Source organism: Elephas maximus, chromosome 12 (genome assembly GCF_024166365.1).
Source record: "Elephas maximus indicus isolate mEleMax1 chromosome 12, mEleMax1 primary haplotype, whole genome shotgun sequence".
Classification (NCBI taxonomy): domain Eukaryota; kingdom Metazoa; phylum Chordata; class Mammalia; order Proboscidea; family Elephantidae; genus Elephas; species Elephas maximus.
Genome location: NC_064830.1, coordinates 103,789,695 through 103,809,607, shown reverse-complemented (window position 1 = coordinate 103,809,607; position 19,913 = coordinate 103,789,695). Strand labels below are relative to the sequence as shown.

Here is a 19,913-nt window from a genome sequence, read left to right as displayed (position 1 = left end):
CCCACCTAGCTCCGCGTGCTGTATCAGTCCCTCCTCGATGGACTGTGCCTCAGTGCCTGGCTAGAAAGTACCGGCGCAAGGCTTCCCCAGGTCTGCACCACTCCAATGGCAGGCTGAATCAGCACTTTTTTTTAGCTCCTGTTCTTCTCCTTTCTCTTCTTTCCCACACCAACTTAGCTCCACACATCACAACCTTCCCCCCCTCCCTGCCTATCTGCACCATGCGCTGAACACTGCACCCCCAAGCAGCAAAGGCACAGCCAACCGGAACCTGATCTGTACTGACCCCCAACTCTGCCCTGTTGGCCCCAGCACATGCCACAAACAACTCATCCCAGCCCCTCCCCTTCTGCTGGACCTCCCCTGCTGCACCACAGCTGAGCAACAGACCCTGCAAATTGGACAAGATGCTGAGAAGCATTGTGCCTAGAGACAAGCAAACAACAAAGAATGCCCAGCCCGCCTGCTCAAACATAACCAAATAAACAAAAAAGCAGGACAAAACAAACAAATCTACAATCAATAAATGAAGAAAACAGCTACTGAATGTCCTGAGGACAGCAGACAATACCAAAACATATTAAAAAGCAAGACAGGATGGTTCTAGTAGGTGCCCAAAATAAAATACCAGATGTCCTTCCAGCAGAACAAAAGGCACTGGAACTATCTCATAGGGAATTCAAATCTCTAATCAGAGCTATCCAAGAGTTAAAGAAAAAGCAGACAAAAATGAGGAAAAAATAGGCAAAATCATGGAGAAGGCAGACAAAATCATCGAAAAGATAGACAAAACAATGGAAGAATTCAAGAAAATGATACAGCAACAAAATGTCAAAACAAAATCACAACTAGAAATCACACAAAAACAGCAATTAGAAATCCAAAAGATAAACAACAAGATTTCAGAAATGAACAGCGCCATAGAAGGTCTGAGAAGCAGGTGTGAAACAATGGAAGACAGGATCAGCGAAATTAAAGGCAAATACCTGGCTACAACTCTGTTTGAGGAAAAATCAGAAAAAAAGAACAAAGAAAAACGAGGAAACACTGAGAAATATGTGGGATACAATCAAAAATAAAAATTTTCAAGTGAGTGGAGTTCCACAACAGGGGAAGAAAACGGAAAACACAGAGAGGATCACTGAAGAATTGCTGACAGAAAACTTCCCTAATATCACGAAAGATGAAAAGCTGACCATCCAACGAATCCCGTATAGGATAGACCCCCAAAGAAAATCACCAAGGCACATCATAATCACACTTGCTAAAACCAAAGACACAGAATCCTAACAGCAGCTTGAGAAAAGCAAAAAGTCACATACAGAGGGGAAACAATAAGACTAAACTCTGATTACTCGGCAGAAACCACGCAGGCAAGAAGGCAATGGGATGACATTATATATAAAACCTTGAAAGAAAAAAACTGTCAACCAAGAATAATATACCCTGTGAAACTCTTGCTCAAATATGATGGCGAAATTAAGACATTTCCAGATAAACAGAAATTAAGGGAACATGCAAAAACCAAACCAAACTTACAAGAATTATTAAGAGGAATCCTTCTGTCAGAGAACAAACAATATCAGATGACAGCCTGAATCTAGGACACAAGACCGCATCAGCCAGATACCAACCTAGTCAATAAACTCTCAAGGATTAATCAAAACTGAAAGATTTACAACGGGAAACCAGAGAGGTTAATCTGTAAATGACAACAACGTCAGAACAATAAAAAAGGGATAAACAGTGTAGGTATAGAACTTTCAAATGGAGAGGAAGGCCAGGTGATACCAAGTAATAAAAGACTGGTTCAAACTTAGGAAGATGAGAATAAATTTCAAGGTAACCACAAAGAAAGTTAACAAACCTACTCATCAAAATAAAGAAAAATAAAGTCTTAGTAAATATGAAATCTACAAAAAAAAAAGAAATGAAAAAAAAAATCCACAACAATAGGAATTCAGCACAGGAGAGTAAGAAGAACAAGGAAAATGTCAGCACCACAAAAAAAAAGCACTCTATAAAATGACAGCAATAAACTCACACCTATCAATAATTACACTGACTATAAATGGCCTAAAGGTACCCATAAAGAGACAGAGAGTGACAGAATGGATTAAAAAAAAACAAGATCCATCAATATGCTGTCTACAAGAGACACACCTTAGAAAGAAAGACATAAGTTTATTAAAAATCAAAGGATGAAAAAAAATATATCAACCAAACAGCCACCAAAAAAGAGCAGGAGTGGCAATACTAATCTCAGATAAAATAGATTTTAAAACAAAATCCACCATAAAAGACAAGGAAGGGCATTAGATAATGATTAAAGCAACAATCCACCATGAAGTCATAGCCATAATAAATATCTATGCACCCAATGACAGGGCTCCAAAATAACATAAAAAAAAAAAAAACTCTAACAGCAATGAAAAGAGAAATTGACAGTTCCACAATAAAAGTAGGAGACTTCAAAACATCACAGTAAAGGAAAGAACATCTAGAAAGAAAGTCAACAAAGATACAGAAGATCTAAAGACCACATCAACCAACTTGACCTCATAGCATATACAGAACACTCCACTCAACACAGGCAAAGCACACGTTCTTTTCCAACACACATGGAATGTTCTCCAGAATAGACCACATCTGAGGCCACAAAGAAACCCTCAACAAAATCCAAAACACTGAGATAATACAAAGTATCTTCTCCGATCACAATGCCATCAAAGTAGAAATTAACAACAGGAAGAGCAAGGAAAACAAATCAAAGGCACAGAAACTGAGTAACACCCTGTTTAAAAACCACTGGGTAGTTTTTAAGACCCCAGACGCCACTCACCAAAGTGGGATGCAGAACATTTTCGTAATAAACTTTGTTATGCCAACTGACCTAGATGTCCCCTGAAACCATGGTCCCCAGGCACTCTGCTAATCCAGAACTAAAACCATTCCCAAAGCCCACTCTTCAGACAAAGATTAGACTAGACTTTTTTTTTTTTTTTATAAAACATAAAATGATACTCATGAAGAGTGTACTTCTTAGTTCAAGCAGATACACGAAACCAAATGGGTGGCTCCTGTCCAGAGGTAGGATGAGAAGACAGGAACGGACAAGAGCTGGTTCAAAAGAAAAGACCAGGCTTACTGGTCTGACAGAGACTGGTAAAACCCCGAGATCATGGCCCCCAGACACCCTTATATCTCAGTAATGAAGTCACTCCCGAGGCTCACCCTTCAGCCAAAGACTAGACAGGCCCATAAAACAAAACGAGACTAAAGGGGCACACCAGCCCAGGGGCAAGGACTAGAAGGCAGGAGGGGACAGGAAAGCTGGTAATAGGGAACCCAAGGTCGAGAAGGGAGAGTGTTGACATGTCATGGGGTTGGTAACCAGTGTCACAAAACAATACATGTACTAACTGTTTAATGAGAAGCTAGTTTGTCCTTTAAACCTTCATCTAAAGTATAATAATTAAAAAAATAAAATGACAATTTTCATCAGCAATCACAGCTTTTTGAGTATACTCAGTTTTAAGGATGCAAGCTTATCGTAAAGCAGTTCGGTCAGGTGCATCAAGAGCTCTGGAATCCGGTAAACTCTCGACTGCTAACCAAAAGGCTGGAGGCCTGAGTCAACCCAGAGGTGCCTTGACAGGAAGGTCTGGCAATCTACTTCCAAAAAATCAGCCATCGAAAATCCTATGCAGTACAGTTCTACTCTGACACCCATGGGGTGGCCGTGAGTCGCAACTGACTGGTTTTGGTCAAGAGTTTTAAAATGGTTTGAGGAGCACTGGTGGTGCAGGCGGTTAAGTGCTCAGCTGCTAACAGAAAGGTTCACAGTTCGAACCCACCTAGAGGCTGCATGGGAGAAAGACCAGCAATCTGCTTCCATAAAGATTATAGCCAAGAACACTCGATGGGGCAGTTCTACTCCATCACATAGGGTCGCTATGAGTCGAAATCAACACGGTGGCACCTAACAACAACAACAATACCTTAATTTGCTACCTGTAAACTGGTATCTGGCATATGGACTAAGTAGGGTAATAATCTAGGTCACCAGCGAATAGACACCATACCACCTAGCTCTACACAACCACCAACATCCTCAACGTGTGGACAAGGAGCTTTAGGACGGTTCGACTCTGACCCAGTGATTCTATCGGATTATCTGACTTGAGGAAATAATTCCTGGACTCACTGTTAAGTGGTCCGGGTGCATGGGCCATGGGTGAGTCAGGCTAGCTTAAAGGCAGGGTCTTGGGGTGAAGGGATGTTCCTTTTGTTTCTGGGTAAATTAAAGTCAAAACCTGAAAAATAATTACAGAAGATGACAGTCCCATGTAACTTTATATCAGAACTGGACACACTAACGAGATTCTCTCGTAACTGAAATAGCTGGCAAATTGAAATGCTTCTCTGGTGAGTAACTACCACGCATTTGCCAGTCATCTCCCAGACTAACGATCCTGATGTTACTGGGTGTGTGTGCTTAACCAGGACATGCCCGATACTGATGTTACTGGGTGTGTGCTTAACCAGGACGTGCCGTGGGGGGTGTTTAGCAACATTTCTGCAGGGAAAAAAAAAAAGGCACCAATAGGCTTTACAATTATAAATCACAACGTAGGCGAACAGAAAATAAACCACCTAAGATTCTCGGTCCCTTCCTGACTCCTTGCTCCCTTCCGTTCTGGGACCCACTTGTCCCCTGGGAGGCAGCAGAGGGTAGTAATACAGAAAAATGGGGTCTGGGCTTGTCCGCACCATTCACCTGTCATTGCTTAATCTGTCTAAGCCTCAGTTTCTTGTCCTGTGAAATGAGAAAACAGAGATGGCAGTATACAGACATCTCAGGGATGCTGCCAAGACCGACAGATAATGCAATGTGTGGTTTGATTTTTCCTAACACTCTGAACCTCCGCAGAAACTGTCTCCTCTCCCACACCCTGACCCGCTCTCCCTATTCAATCACTGCTTCGAGGATAAAGTTCACACCCCACTACATGGCATGAGAAGCCCTTCAGGCCCCTGCCCTGCCTTCCTTCTCTATTTCACCTCTCTACACATCTCCAGGAGTCCCTGGGTGGTACAAACAGTTAACACACTCAGCTGCTAACTGAAAGGTTGGTGGTTAGAGTCTGCCTAGAGGTGCCTCGGAAGAAAGGCCTGGCAATCTACTTCCCAAAAAATCAGCCATCGAAAACCCTACGGAGCACAGCTCTACTCTGACGCACCTGAGATCATCATGAGCCAGTTGACTCAATGGCAGCTGGTGCACGTCCCCAACCTCCCACACGCCCGCACTCTGCCCTGCAGCCACGTCCCCAGACCTCCCACACGCCCGCACTCTGCCCTGCAGCCACGTCCCCAGACCTCCCACACGCCCGCACTCTGCCCTGCAGCCACGTCCCCAGACCTCCCACACGCCCGCACTCTGCCCTGCAGCCACGTCCCCAGACCTCCCACACGCCCGCACTCTGCCCTGCAGCCACGTCCCCAGACCTCCCACACGCCCGCACTCTGCCCTGCAGCCACGTCCCCAGACCTCCCACACGCCCGCACTCTGCCCTGCAGCCACGTCCCCAGACCTCCCACACGCCCGCACTCTGCCCTGCAGCCACGTCCCCAGACCTCCCACACGCCCGCACTCTGCCCTGCAGCCACGTCCCCAGACCTCCCACACGCCCGCACTCTGCCCTGCAGCCACGTCCCCAGACCTCCCACACGCCCGCACTCTGCCCTGCAGCCACGTCCCCAGACCTCCCACACCCCCGCACTCTGCCCTGCAGCCACGTCCCCAGACCTCCCACACCCCCGCACTCTGCCCTGCAGCCACGTCCCCAGACCTCCCACACCCCCGCACTCTGCCCTGCAGCCACGTCCCCAGACCTCCCACACGCCCGCACTCTGCCCTGCAGCCACGTCCCCAGACCTCCCACACGCCCGCACTCTGCCCTGCAGCCACGTCCCCAGACCTCCCACACGCCCGCACTCTGCCCTGCAGCCACGTCCCCAGACCTCCCACACCCCCGCACTCTGCCCTGCAGCCACGTCCCCAGACCTCCCACACCCCCGCACTCTGCCCTGCAGCCACGTCCCCAGACCTCCCACACGCCCGCACTCTGCCCTGCAGCCACGTCCCCAGACCTCCCAAACGCCCGCACTCTGCCCTGCAGCCACGTCCCCAGACCTCCCACACGCCCGCACTCTGCCCTGCAGCCACGTCCCCAGACCTCCCACACGCCCGAACTCTGCCCTGCAGCCACGTCCCCAGACCTCCCACACGCCCGCACTCTGCCCTGCAGCCACGTCCCCAGACCTCCCACACGCCCGCACTCTGCCCTGCAGCTACGTCCCTAACTTCCCAGAGCTTCGCTGTAGCTCTCCTGTTCTTGGGACTCACTCCCATCCTTCAAAATCTCTTTGGCCCTCTAATTACTGCCTTAGACACCACTGTAGAGGGAGAGAGACAGAACACCACAGTGGCATTCTAGTCGGGCCAAATCGACCCCATCTGAACATATCTTAAATAATAATGCAATGGTTTAAGCACTCAGCTGCTAACTGAAAGGTTGACAGTTCAAACCCACCAGTGGCTCCACAGAAGAAGAGACCTGTCGATCTATTCCCATAAAGATTACAGCCTAGGAAACCCTATGGGGCAGTTCTACTCTGCCCTAGGGGGTCACGATGAGTCATAATCAACTCGACAACACACAACAACACAATAGTTGTAAGCAGTTATTACGTGTAATAAAATAAAAGCTTTCAACTGACTATTTAATCTCCACAACAATTTTATGAGGCACGGACTGTAACTATCCTCCATTTTACAGATGAGAAAACTGCAGCAGAGGAGTTATAAAACTTGCCCACAGACACACAACCTGACTCTACACCTGTTAAAAAAAGAAAAAAAGAACCATTGTCGTCAAGTTGATTCCAACTCATAGTGACTCTATAGGACAGGGAAGAACTGCCCCATAGGGTTTCCAAGGCTGTAAATCTTTACAGAAGCAGACGGCTACATCTTCCTCCCTCGGAGCTACTGGTGGGTCTGAACCATCGACCTTTCGAACCCTCGACCTTTCAAACCACAGACCTTTCAGGTAGCAACCGAGGAAGTATTATTCAAAAAGAGGTCTTACAATGAGAGCTTTGATCCAACTCTAGGGCCAATGCTCTTAAGCACCAACATGCTGGGCCTCCCCCTACGGCAACAACTGAGGCAATTTAATGTGATGAGTAACAGCGACCAGACAGAGAATAGCTCCGAAATAGGCAAGAACGGCCCCAAAGGCAGTGCCCGAAGAACTTGAAAAAGAACAGCCAAGCAGCATGCCGTCCGTCACTGAGTCTGACATACGATGCCCAATATAAAATGGACATAGCAGACAGAGGCGGAGGCTCCGCTGCAGCCTAACAATAACGAAAAATAAAAAAACGGCAGCTGATTTTTACGCCATACTGAAGCTGGAAGAAAAATATTATTTTCCCCCAAGATCTGATGATTTGATATGACATTTTATGAGATTTTATAAGAAACCTGAAATATCATAAGCCAGCTGCTTTGAGTTCATAAAGTCCAAAATCATTTCGTTTCAAAAAATAATTTACATGGCTGTCCAAAATTTTGCTTAGTGCTTTTTCTCTAGTGCCCTCTAGGGGCCGTAAGGGGAAAAAGCAAAGAAAAAATTTTCCCACAAATTATCCCAAACTTTTCACCCAGTACAAATAAAGCTTTACATACCTTCTCCTGCCCTGGGGAAAATCCAGAAATCTAAATCAGCTTCCTCGTGAATTAGCATAGTGTTATTTCAAACACTGAAATCTATCCCGTTTCAAGACATTTCCACCAATGACGATGACTCGGATTTATCATGAAGAGCCACTGCCTCACTGAGGGCTGTGGGGACCACGGTCTCCGGGAACATCTAGCTCAATCGGCATAACATAGTTTATAAAGTTTATAAAGAAAATATTCTACATCCTACTTTGGTGAGTAGTGTCTGGGGTCTTATGAGCCTGTTAGCGGCCATCTAGGATACTCCACTGGTCTCACCCCTTAGGAGCAAAGGAGAATGAAGAAAACCAAAGATAAAAGAGAAAGATTAGTCCCAAGGACTAATGGACCACAACTACCACAGCCTCCCTAGACTGAGTCCAGCACAATGAGATGGTGCCCCGCTACCCTCACTGACTGGTCTCACAGAAATCACAATAGAGGGTCCCAGACAGAGCTGGAAAAAAATGTAGAACAAAATTCTAACTCAAAAAGAAAGACCAGACTTCCTAGCCTGACAGACTGGAGAAACCCCGAAAGTATGGCCCCCAGACACCCTTTCAGCTCAGTAACGAGGTCACTCCTGAGGTTTACCCCTCAGCCAAAGATTGAACAGGCCCATGGAACGAAACAAGACTAAAGGGGCGCACCAGCCCTGGGGCAGGGACCAGAAGGCAGGAGGGAACAGGAAAGCTGGTAATAGGGAGCCCAGGGTTGAGAAGAGAGAGTGCTGACATGTCGTGGGGTTGTTAACCAATGTCATACAACAATGTGTGTACATGCTGTTTGATAAGAAACCAATTTGCTCTGTAAACCTTCATCTATAGTAAAAAAAAAAAAAAGCCACTGCCTAAGAGAATGTCTCATTTACCGGATTTCTCTTACTGTTTCCCCCAATTAGATTCTGATTAAACGTTTTTGACACAAACACTGCAGACACGTTGTATACTTCTTGCTACAACACCTGGAGGCATATCAGGTCAAGTTCCACACTAATGACAACGCTAAAAGTGACCGCCTGGTATACGCCAGAACCACCGGATCGCTCCGTTTGTAAAGGTGTATTTTTCAGTTTGTAATTAATAAGTAATCTGTGGGGGGGCTGACGTTCTGTTTCGTTTTTCTAAGTGGTATCATTTCTGGGGTGCCATTTTGAGACCGTATGAATGAATATCATCTGCTCCCCAGGGAATTTCCCCAATCCTTGCCTAAATCAATTATTATGCTGGCGGTTGTGCACGGCCTTCTGTAATTATCACCCAGGAATCTTCTGTAAAGACATACCGTTACCCTTGCTTTTTTTCCTGTTTTTTCAACTTGATGTAATAGGATCCATTACTGTCATCTTTTTGATGCTCCAATTCTCCCAAATGTGGCCTGTGGAAACCCCGTAGCTGGCTCCTGAGTCCCTCTGACATGTCTTCCTCAGACTCAGGGCCACTGGCCAACCATCTGTCAATCTCTTCTCCACCCTGGAACAGCCGTTTCTCCAAGGAGCCCTAGCCCCTTCGAGCCGTGAGTGGCATTTGGAAAACAAGATCTGAGCACTTGGTACTTTCAGCATTTCTAGGTCCTTTCAGTGAACATAGTTAGGAAATACTGTTTATTTAATACACACATTTAAACTCTAAGTTTACAAACATAACCTTAAACATACTTTTTTTTAAAAAAAAAACCATAAGCTCGTATGAGCCTCCAAATCAAATCCAACATTGCCTGGAACTGACATTAATACATTAAAAAAAAAAAGTTCCCAGCAAGTCAGTTTCGACTCCCGGCAACCCCATGCAGGTCAGAGCAGAACTGTGTTCCATAGGTTTTCAGTAGCTGTGACCTTTTGGAAAGAGATTGCCAGGTCTTTCTTCGGACGTAGCTTTGGGTGGATTCAAAGTTCCAACCTTTTGGTTAGTGGCCAAGCATTTAATTATTTGTGCCACCCAGGGACTGTATTAATGCACAGAGAGCCACCAAGTTATTTTTCACAGCTGCACACAATATCCCATTGTCTAGATAAAGCCCAAAAACCAAAACCACTGCCGCTGAGTCTATTCCGACTCATAGTAACCCTACGTGCAGATACACCATGTCTTTTTCAGAGGGTGTCCTAGAGGCTTGTTTCCTACGAATGTTCCAACGGTGTTTCTTATTTGTGAAGGTGTATCTTCAAGGCTTGCTGGGGCCTGGGGAAAAGTCTATGTGACTGTGGCAGACAGCCAAAAGCCCCTTCACCCAGGCTACACATGGTGGTCTCCCGCAAGGACTGCTGGTCTCCCCACAGCCCCACCAGTGAGTATGCTGTCCAGCTCCTGAATTTTTGCTAATGTGATTGGTGAGGAATGGAACCCCGATGCAGTTTTAATTCGCGTTTTCCTTGTGAGGGAAGCTGTGCATCTTTCCAGACACTGAAAGTCTATCTGCATAGCTTTTTCTGAGAATTGTCTATTCGTGTGTTCTGCCCATTTTCAGATTCTAGGTCTCTCTCTCCTTTTTTTTCTCCAATTTTTAAAAGTTATTTGTATAATAGAAAGATTATGCCCTTGTCTGTACTATAAGAGGCAAATACTGCCTCCTACTTTGTCATTTGTCTTTTGTTGTTTCTTAGAGCAGTTTGTGGAGCCCTGGTGGAGCAGTGTTTAAGAACTCAGCTGCTAGCCAAAAGGGCGGCTGTTCAAATCCACCAGAAGCTCCTCAGAAACCCTATGGGGCAGCCCTACTCTGTCCTGTAGGGTCACTATGAGTTGGGATTGACTTGACAGCAACACGGTTTTAACTATGAGCTCAAAAGGACTGCACTCCAGCACAGAACGCTGCATGTTAACCAGAACGTCTCCCAGGATAACAGTACCTCTTCTTTCTTCACACGACCCACAACGCCGCCAAGATCCTCAACGTCAACGACAGAATTCAGACCCCGTGGGTCCTCGGCGCCACACTCCTCCTCGCTGCTGCTCTCCCAGGGCTCCTCCTCCTGGAACAGAAATGCTTCAGCTGCAGTTTCCACAGAACAAGGCCAAGATCTTTTTCCACTCCCCCCAACTCTGGGTTCATTGTCTTCAAACTCGTTATTTTATAAAAGCCAAACCATCTTAAGTCTTCTCGACACAGAGACGCCTCTTTCAACGGGAGCACCTTGGCCACAGACTTCTCACCACAGAGCGAGGACCCCGAGCATTTCCCTGCCCTCCCTGTGAAAGTGATGTGAGCCGGGATGATGGGAAGGAAACAGGCAGGCAGACAGACAGAGAACACGACATCACTGTGAAAAAGCATTACGGAAAACCTATGCATGCCCAGCGCATCGTTCCACGTATGTTCACGCGTGTAATCCCTAACAAGGCTTAGGAGCAGATCTGTTCAGCATAAGGAGCCTGGGTAGCACGGTGGTTAAGGACTTGGCTGCTAACTAAAAGGTCAGCAGTTCTAAACCACCAGGCACTCTGTAAGAGATAGATGTGGCAGTCTGCTTCCATAAAGACTGCGGCCTTGGAAACCCTGTGGGGCAGTTCTATCCTGTCCTATAGGGTCGCTATGTGACTCAACCATGATGGCTTTTTTGATGTTCAGTATCATCTCACCAATGAGTACAGGAAGGGCCAGAGAGGTTAAGAAACCACAGCGAATAAGGGCAGACACAGGGACAGGCTTCACCCCTGAACGAGAAGCTAAGGCAGTAAGGAAGAATAAACAGGTGTTTAAGCAATAGTTTGTCTGTTTTAAAGAATGGGTACGTGATGAGTAACCCATGGATCACTTTAAAGTTAAAAGAAACAAGATCTCAGTAACTTTCATGGGCAGGCTAACACGCCCCAGAATACAGCATTAAAAAAAAAACAAAACAATTATTGGATGCACTTTATTACCACTCTTATTCAACATTGTGCTGGAGGTCTTAGCCAGGGCAGTAAGGCAAGAAAAAGAAATAAAGGGCATCCAGATTGGTAAGGAAGAAGTAGAAGTACCCTTTTTGCAGATGATATGATCTTATACACAGAAAATCCCAAAGAATCCACGAGAAAACTACTGGAACTAATAGAAGAGTTCAGCAAAGTCTCAGGATATAAGATAAACATACAAAAATCAGTTGGATTCCTCTACACCAACAAAGAGAACTTCGAAGAGGAAATCACCAAATCAATACCATTTACCACAGCCTCCAAGAAGACAAAATACTTAGGAATAAATCTAACCAGAGACGTGAAAGACCTATACGAAGAAAACTGTAAGACGCTACTGCAAGAGACCTACGTAAGTGGAAAAACATACCTTGCTCATGGATAGGAAGACTTAACGCTGTGAAAATGTCAACTCTACTCAAAGCAATCTACAGATACAACGCAGTCCCCATCCAAATTCCAGTGGCATTTTTAATGACAGAGAAACAAATCACCAACTTCATACGGAAAGGGAAGAGGCCCTGAATAAGTAAAGCATTACTGAAGAAGGAGAACAAAGCGGGAGGCCTTACTCCACCTGATTGTAGAGCCTATTACACTGCCACAGTAGTCAAAACAGCCTGGTACTGGTACGACAACAGATACATAGACCAGTGGAACAGAATTGAGAATCCAGACGTAAATTCATCCACCTACGAGCAAATAATACTCGACAAAGGCCCGAAGTCTGTTAAATGGGGAAAAGACAACCTCTTTAACAAAAGATACTGGCATAACTGGATACCCATCCGCAAAAAAATGAAGCAAGACCCATACCTCACACCATGCACAAAAACTAACTCAAAATGGATCAAAGACCTAAATATAAAATCTAAAATGATAAATACCGTGGGAAAAAAAATAGGGGCAATGCTAGGGGCCCTAATACATGGCATAAACAGAATACAAAACATTACTAACAGTGCAGAAGAGAAACTAGATAACTGGGGACTTCTAAAAATCAAACCCAATTACAAAACGGGAAAAGGATACGAACAGACACTTCACTAAAGAAGACATTCAGGTAGCTAATAGATACAAGAGAAAATGCTCACAATCATTAGCCATTAGAGAAATGCAAATCAAAACTACATGAGATACCATCTCAGCCCAACAAGGCTAGCATTAATCCAAAAAACACAAAATAATAAATGTTGGAGAGGATGTAGAGAGACGGGAACACTTATACACTGCTGGTGGGAATGTAAAATGGTACAACCACATTGGAAATCAATTTGGTACTTCCTTAATGACTCGATGGCAACAGGTTTAAGCTAGAAATAGAAGGACCATATGATTCAGCAATCCCACTCCTCGAAATATATCCTAGAGAAATAAGAGCTGTCACACGGATATATGCACACCCGTGTTCACTGTAGCACTGTTAACAATAGAAAAAAGATGGAAAAACCTAGGTGCCCATCAACAGACGAATGGTTAAACAAATTATGGTATACTCACACAATGGAATACTATGCAATGACAAAGAACAAGGATGAATTGGCAAAACATCTCACAACACGGAGGAATCTGGGAGGCATTATGCTGAGTGAAATCAGGCAGTTCAAAAGGACAAATATTGTATGAGACCACTATTATAAGAACTGAAGGAAAGGTTTAAATACAGAAGAAAACATTCTTTGATGGTTACAGGGCTGGGGTGGGGGGAGGAGAATTCACTAACTAGATAGTAGATAAGGATTATCTTAGGTGATGGGAAGGACAACACACAATACACGAGAAGTCAACGCAGCTGGACTAAACCAAAAGCTAAGAAGTTTTCTGAATACAACCAAACACTCTGAGGGACAGAGTAGCAGAAGCGAGGGTCTGGGACCATAGTTTCGGGGGACACCTCGGTCAAGTGGCATAAGTAAGTTTATTAAGAAAATGTTCTGCATCCCACTTTGAGTGGTGTCTGGGGGTCTTAAAAGCTTTCGAGCGGCCATCTAAGATGCATCAACTGGTCCCAACCTACCTGGAGTAAAGGAGAATGAAGAACACCAAGAGACAAAAGGGCCACATAGACCAGAGACTCCATCAGCCTGGGACCAGAAGAACTAGACGGTACCTGGCTACCACCTAATAGGGAACACAAGAGTGAGTCCCTGAGGCGGAGCCAAGATGGCGGACTAGGCAGACGCTACCTCGGATCCCTCTTACAACAAAGACACGGAAAAACAAGTGAATCGATCACATACATAACAATCTACAAACCCTGAACAACAAACACAGATTTAGAGACGGAGAACGAACTAATACGGGGAAGCAGCGATTGTTTCCAGAGCCTGGAGCCAGCATACCAGTCAGGTACGGCACAAGCACAGAGACCTGCTCCACCCCCCTGAACTAACCCCGGGAGGGGGACTAGCCGGTTCCACAGGCGGCGTGGGACGCAGCCGTTAGGAGAAGTCCCCGGGAGGCAGTGACTGATCTTGGAGCAGAAAGAGCAGCATCCGAGCCGGGGAACCGTCCCACAGGGATTTGGACTGCACGCAGGTACGCCATAAACACGGAGAGTTGCTCCACCCCCTGAACTAACCCCGGGAAGGTGACCATCCGGGTCGCGCGGGCGGCGTGGGACGCAGCCAGTAGGAGAAGTCCCCGGGAGGCAGCGACTGGTATTGGAGCGGGGAGAACAGCGTTCCAGCCGGGACACTCGGTCGCGGCACAAGCACGGGGAGCTACTCCACCCATCTGAACTAACCCCGGGAGGGGGCCCACCTGGTTCACGGGGGCGGCACGGCCACGCGGCTGGAGGGACGAGAAGTCCCCGGGAGGCAGCGACTGATTTTGGAGTCGAGAGTGCACCGTCCCAGTAGGGGAGCCTTGACGCTGGGCGTGGGGCTGGAAGCGGAGGATCTGACCGTGACTCCAGCGGGCCAGACCCCCCGGGGGCAATCTCCACACAGACAGCACACATAGGCGACGCGCCCGCGGGAATCTCAGATATAATAGTCATTCCAAACAAGACAAGCAACTCTGGCTATATTCTGAGGTGCTACTCTCCTATCTCTCTGTTCCCTCCCCCACCCTCCCCAGGCGGCTTCATTAACATCTGAATAGCCTGAGCCAGAGGGAGAACTCTGATAGGGATCTGACTGCAGTTTTTTTTTAGCGGATTTTCTGGAAAAACTAGTTCCCCAGTGATGGCTCGGAGACAACAATCCATATCAAACCACTTAAAGAAGCAGACCGTGACAGCTTCTCCAACTCCCCAAACAAAAGAATCAAAATCTTTCCCAAATGAAGATACAATTTTGGAATTATCAGATACAGAATATAAAAAACTAATTTACAGAATGCTTAATGATATCACAAATGAAATTAGGATAACTACAGAAAAAGCCAAGGAACACACTGATAAAACTGTTGAAGAACTCAAAAAGATTATTCAAGAAAATACTGGAAAAATTAATAAGTTGCAAGAATCCATAGAGAGACAACATGTAGAAATCCAAAAGATTAACAATAAAATAACAGAATTAGACAACACACTAGGAAGTCAGAGGAGCAGACTCGAGCAATTAGAATGCAGACTGGGACATCTGGAGGACCAGGGAATCAACACCAACATAGCTGAAAAAAAATCAGATAAAAGAATTAAAAAAAATGAAGAAACCCTAAGAATTATGTGGGACTCTATCAAGAAGGATAACCTGCGGGTGATTGGAGTCCCAGAACAGGGAGGGGGGACAGAAAACACAGAGAAAATAGTTGAAGAACTTCTGACAGAAAACTTCCCTGACATCATGAAAGACGAAAGGATATCTATCCAAGATGCTCATCGAACCCCATTTAAGATGGATCCAAAAAGAAAAACACCAAGACATATTATCATCAAACTCACCAAAACCAAAGATAAACAGAAAATTTTAAAAGCAGCCAGGGAGAAAAGAAAGGTTTCCTTCAAGGGAGAATCAATAAGAATATGTTCTGACTACTCAGCAGAAACCATGCAGGCAAGAAGGGAATGGGACGACATATACAGAACACTGAAGGAGAAAAACTGCCAACCAAGGATCATATATCCAGCAAAACTCTCTCTGAAATATGAAGGCGAAATTAAGATATTTACAGACAAACACAAGTTTAGAGAATTTGCAAAAACCAAACCAAAGCTACAAGAAATACTAAAGGATATTGTTTGGTCAGAGAACCAATAATATCAGATATCAGCACAACACAAGGTCACAAAACAGAACGTCCTGATATCAACTCAAATAGGGAAATCACAAAAACAAACAAATTAAGATTAATTAAAAAAAAAAATACACATAACAGGGAATCATGGAAGTCAATAGGTAAAAGATCACAATAATCAAAAAGAGGGACTAAATACAGGAGGCATTGAACTGCCATATGGAGAGTGATACAAGGCGATATAGAACAATACAAGTTAGGTTTTTACTTAGAAAAATAGGGGTATATAATGAGGTAACCACAAAAAGGTATAACAACTCTATAACTCAAGACAAAAACCAAGAAAAACGTAACGACTCAACTAACATAAAGTCAAACACTATGAAAGTGAGGATCTCACAATTTACTAAGAAAAACGCCTCAGCACAAAAAAGTATGTGGAAAAATGAAATTGTCAACAACACACATAAAAAGGCATCAAAATGACAGCACTAAAAACTTATTTATCTATAATTACCCTGAATGTAAATGGACTAAATGCACCAATAAAGAGACAGAGAGTCACAGACTGGATAAAGAAACACGATCCATCTATATGCTGCCTACAAGAGACACACCTTAGACTTAGAGACACAAACAAACTAAAACTCAAAGGATGGAAAAAAGTATATCAAGCAAACAATAAGCAAAAAAGAAGAGGAGTAGCAATATTAATTTCTGACAAAATAGACTTTAGACTTAAATCCACCACAAAGGATAAAGAAGGACACTATATAATGATAAAAGGGACAATTGATCAGGAAGACATAACCATATTAAATATTTACGCACCCAATGACAGGGCTGCAAGATATATAAATCAAATTTTAACAGAACTGAAAAGCGAGATAGATACCTCCACAATTATAGTAGGAGACTTCAACACACCCCTTTCGGAGAAGGACAGGACATCCAGTAAGAAGCTCAACAGAGACACGGAAGATCTAATTACAACAATCAACCAACTTGACCTCATTGACTTATACAGAACTCTCCACCCAACTGCTGCAAAATATACTTTTTTTTCTAGCGCACATGGAACATTCTCTAGAATAGACCACATATTAGGTCATAAAACAAACCTTTGCAGAGTCCAAAACATCGAAATATTACAAAGCATCTTCTCAGACCACAAGGCAATAAAACTAGAGATCAATAACAGAAGAATGAGGGAAAAGAAATCAAATGCTTGGAAAATGAACAATACCCTCCTGAAAAAAGACTGGGTTATAGAAGACATCAAGGAGGGAATAAGGAAATTCATAGAAAGCAACGAGAATGAAAATACTTCCTATCAAAACCTCTGGGACACAGCAAAAGCAGTGCTCAGAGGTCAATTTATATCAATAAATGCACACATACAAAAAGAAGAAAGAGCCAAAATCAGAGAACTGTCCCTACAACTTGAACAAATAGAAAGTGAGCAACAAAAGAATCCATCAGGCACCAGAAGAAAACAAATAATAAAAATTAGAGCTGAACTAAATGAATTAGAGAACAGAAAAACAATTGAAAGAATTAACAAAGCCAAAAGCTGGTTCTTTGAAAAAATTAACAAAATTGATAAACCATTGGCTAGACTGACTAAAGAAATACAGGAAAGGAAACAAATAACCCGAATAAGAAATGAGAAGGACCACATCACAACAGAACCAAATGAAATTAAAAGAATCATTTCAGATTATTATGAAAAATTGTACTCTAACAAATTTGAAAACCTAGAAGAAATGGATGAATTCCTTGAAAAACACTACCTACCTAAACTAACACATTCAGAAGCAGAACAACTAAATAGACCCATAACAAAAAAAGAGATTGAAACGGTAATCAAAAAACTCCCAACAAAAAAAATTCCTGGCCCGGACGGCTTCACTGCAGAGTTCTACCAAATTTTCAGAGAAGAGTTAACACCACTACTACTAAAGGTATTCCAAAGCATAGAAAATGACGGAATACTACCCAACTCATTCTATGAAGCCACCATCTCCCTGATACCAAAACCAGGTAAAGACATTACAAAAAAAGAAAATTATAGACCTATATCCCTCATGAACATTGATGCAAAAATCCTCAACAAAATTCTAGCCAATAGAATCCAACAACACATCAAAAAAATAATTCACCCTGATCAAGTGGGATTTATACCAGGTATGCAAGGCTGGTTTAATATCAGAAAAACCATTAATGTAATCCATCACATAAATAAAACAAAAGACAAAAACCACATGATCTTATCAATTGATGCAGAAAAGGCATTTGACAAAGTCCAACACCCATTTATGATAAAAACTCTTACCAAAATAGGAATTGAAGGAAAATTCCTCAACATAATAAAGGGCATCTATGCAAAGCCAACAGCCAATATCACTCTAAATGGAGAGAACCTGAAAGCATTTCCCTTGAGAACGGGAACCAGACAAGGATGCCCTTTATCACCGCTCTTATTCAACATCGTGTTGGAAGTCTTAGCCAGGGCAATCAGGCTAGACAAAGAAATAAAAGGTATCCGGATTGGCAAGGAAGAAGTAAAGTTATCACTATTTGCAGATGACATGATTATATACACAGAAAACCCTAAGGAATCCTCCAGAAAACTACTGAAACTAATAGAAGAGTTTGGCAGAGTCTCAGGTTATAAAATAAACATACAAAAATCACTTGGATTCCTCTACATCAACAAAAAGAACACCGAAGAGGAAATAACCAAATCAATACCATTCACGGTAGCCCCCAAGAAGATAAGATACTTAGGAATAAATCTTACCAAGGATGTAAAAGACCTATACAAAGAAAACTACAAAGCTCTACTACAAGAAATTCAAAAGGACATACTTAAGTGGAAAAACATACCTTGCTCATGGATAGGAAGACTTAACATAGTAAAAATGTCTATTCTACCAAAAGCCATCTATACATTTAACGCACTTCCGATCCAAATTCCAATGTCATATTTTAAGGGGATAGAGAAACAAATCACCAATTTCATATGGAAGGGAAAGAAGCCCCGGATAAGCAAAGCACTACTGAAAAAGAAGAAGAAAGTGGGAGGCCTCACCTTACCTGACTTCAGAACCTATTATACAGCCACAGTAGTCAAAACAGCCTGGTATTGGTACAACAACAGACACATAGACCAATGGAACAGAATTGAGAACCCAGACATAGATCCATCCACGTATGAGCAGCTGATATTTGACAAAGGACCAGTGTCAATTAACTGGGGAAAAGACAGCCTTTTTAACAAATGGTGCTGGCATAACTGGATATCCATTTGCAAAAAAATGAAACAGGACCCATACCTCACACCATGCACAAAAACTAACTCCAAGTGGATCAAAGACCTAAACATAAAGACTAAAACGATAAAGATCATGGAAGAAAAAATTGGGACAACCCTAGGAGCCCTAATACAAGGTATAAACAGAATACAAAACATTACCAAAAATGATGAAGAGAAACCCGATAACTGGGAGCTCCTAAAAATCAAACACCTATGCTCATCTAAAGACTTCACCCAAAGAGTAAAAAGACCACCTACAGATTGGGAAAGAATTTTCAGCTATGACATCTCCGACCAGCGCCTGATCTCTAAAATCTACATGATTCTGTCAAAACTCAACCACAAAAAGACAAACAACCCAATCAAGAAGTGGGCAAAGGATATGAACACACATTTCTCTAAAGAAGATATTCAGGCAGCCAACAGATACATGAGAAAATGCTCTCGATCATTAGCCATTAGAGAAATGCAAATTAAAACTACGATGAGATTCCATCTCACACCAACAAGGCTGGCATTAATCCAAAAAACACAAAATAATAAATGTTGGAGAGGCTGCGGAGAGATTGGAACTCTCATACACTGCTGGTGGGAATGTAAAATGGTACAACCACTTTGGAAATCTATCTGGCGTTATCTTAAACAGTTAGAAATAGAACTACCATACAACCCAGAAATCCCACTCCTCGGAATATACCCTAGAGATACAAGAGCCTTCATACAAACA

The 19,913-nt window shown here is 43.6% G+C and overlaps 1 protein-coding gene across 1 annotated transcript in view; it reads right to left on the bottom strand.

Moving 5' to 3' along the window:
• LOC126086485 (S-adenosyl-L-methionine-dependent tRNA 4-demethylwyosine synthase TYW1) overlaps nt 1–19,913 on the bottom strand; it is a 191,661-nt gene that overhangs the window by 152,771 nt on the left and 18,977 nt on the right. Inside the window, exon 7 of the mRNA XM_049902724.1 lies at nt 10,638–10,760. Coding sequence (XP_049758681.1) covers nt 10,638–10,760 — 123 coding nt within the window. The remainder of the gene's footprint in view (nt 1–10,637; nt 10,761–19,913) is intronic.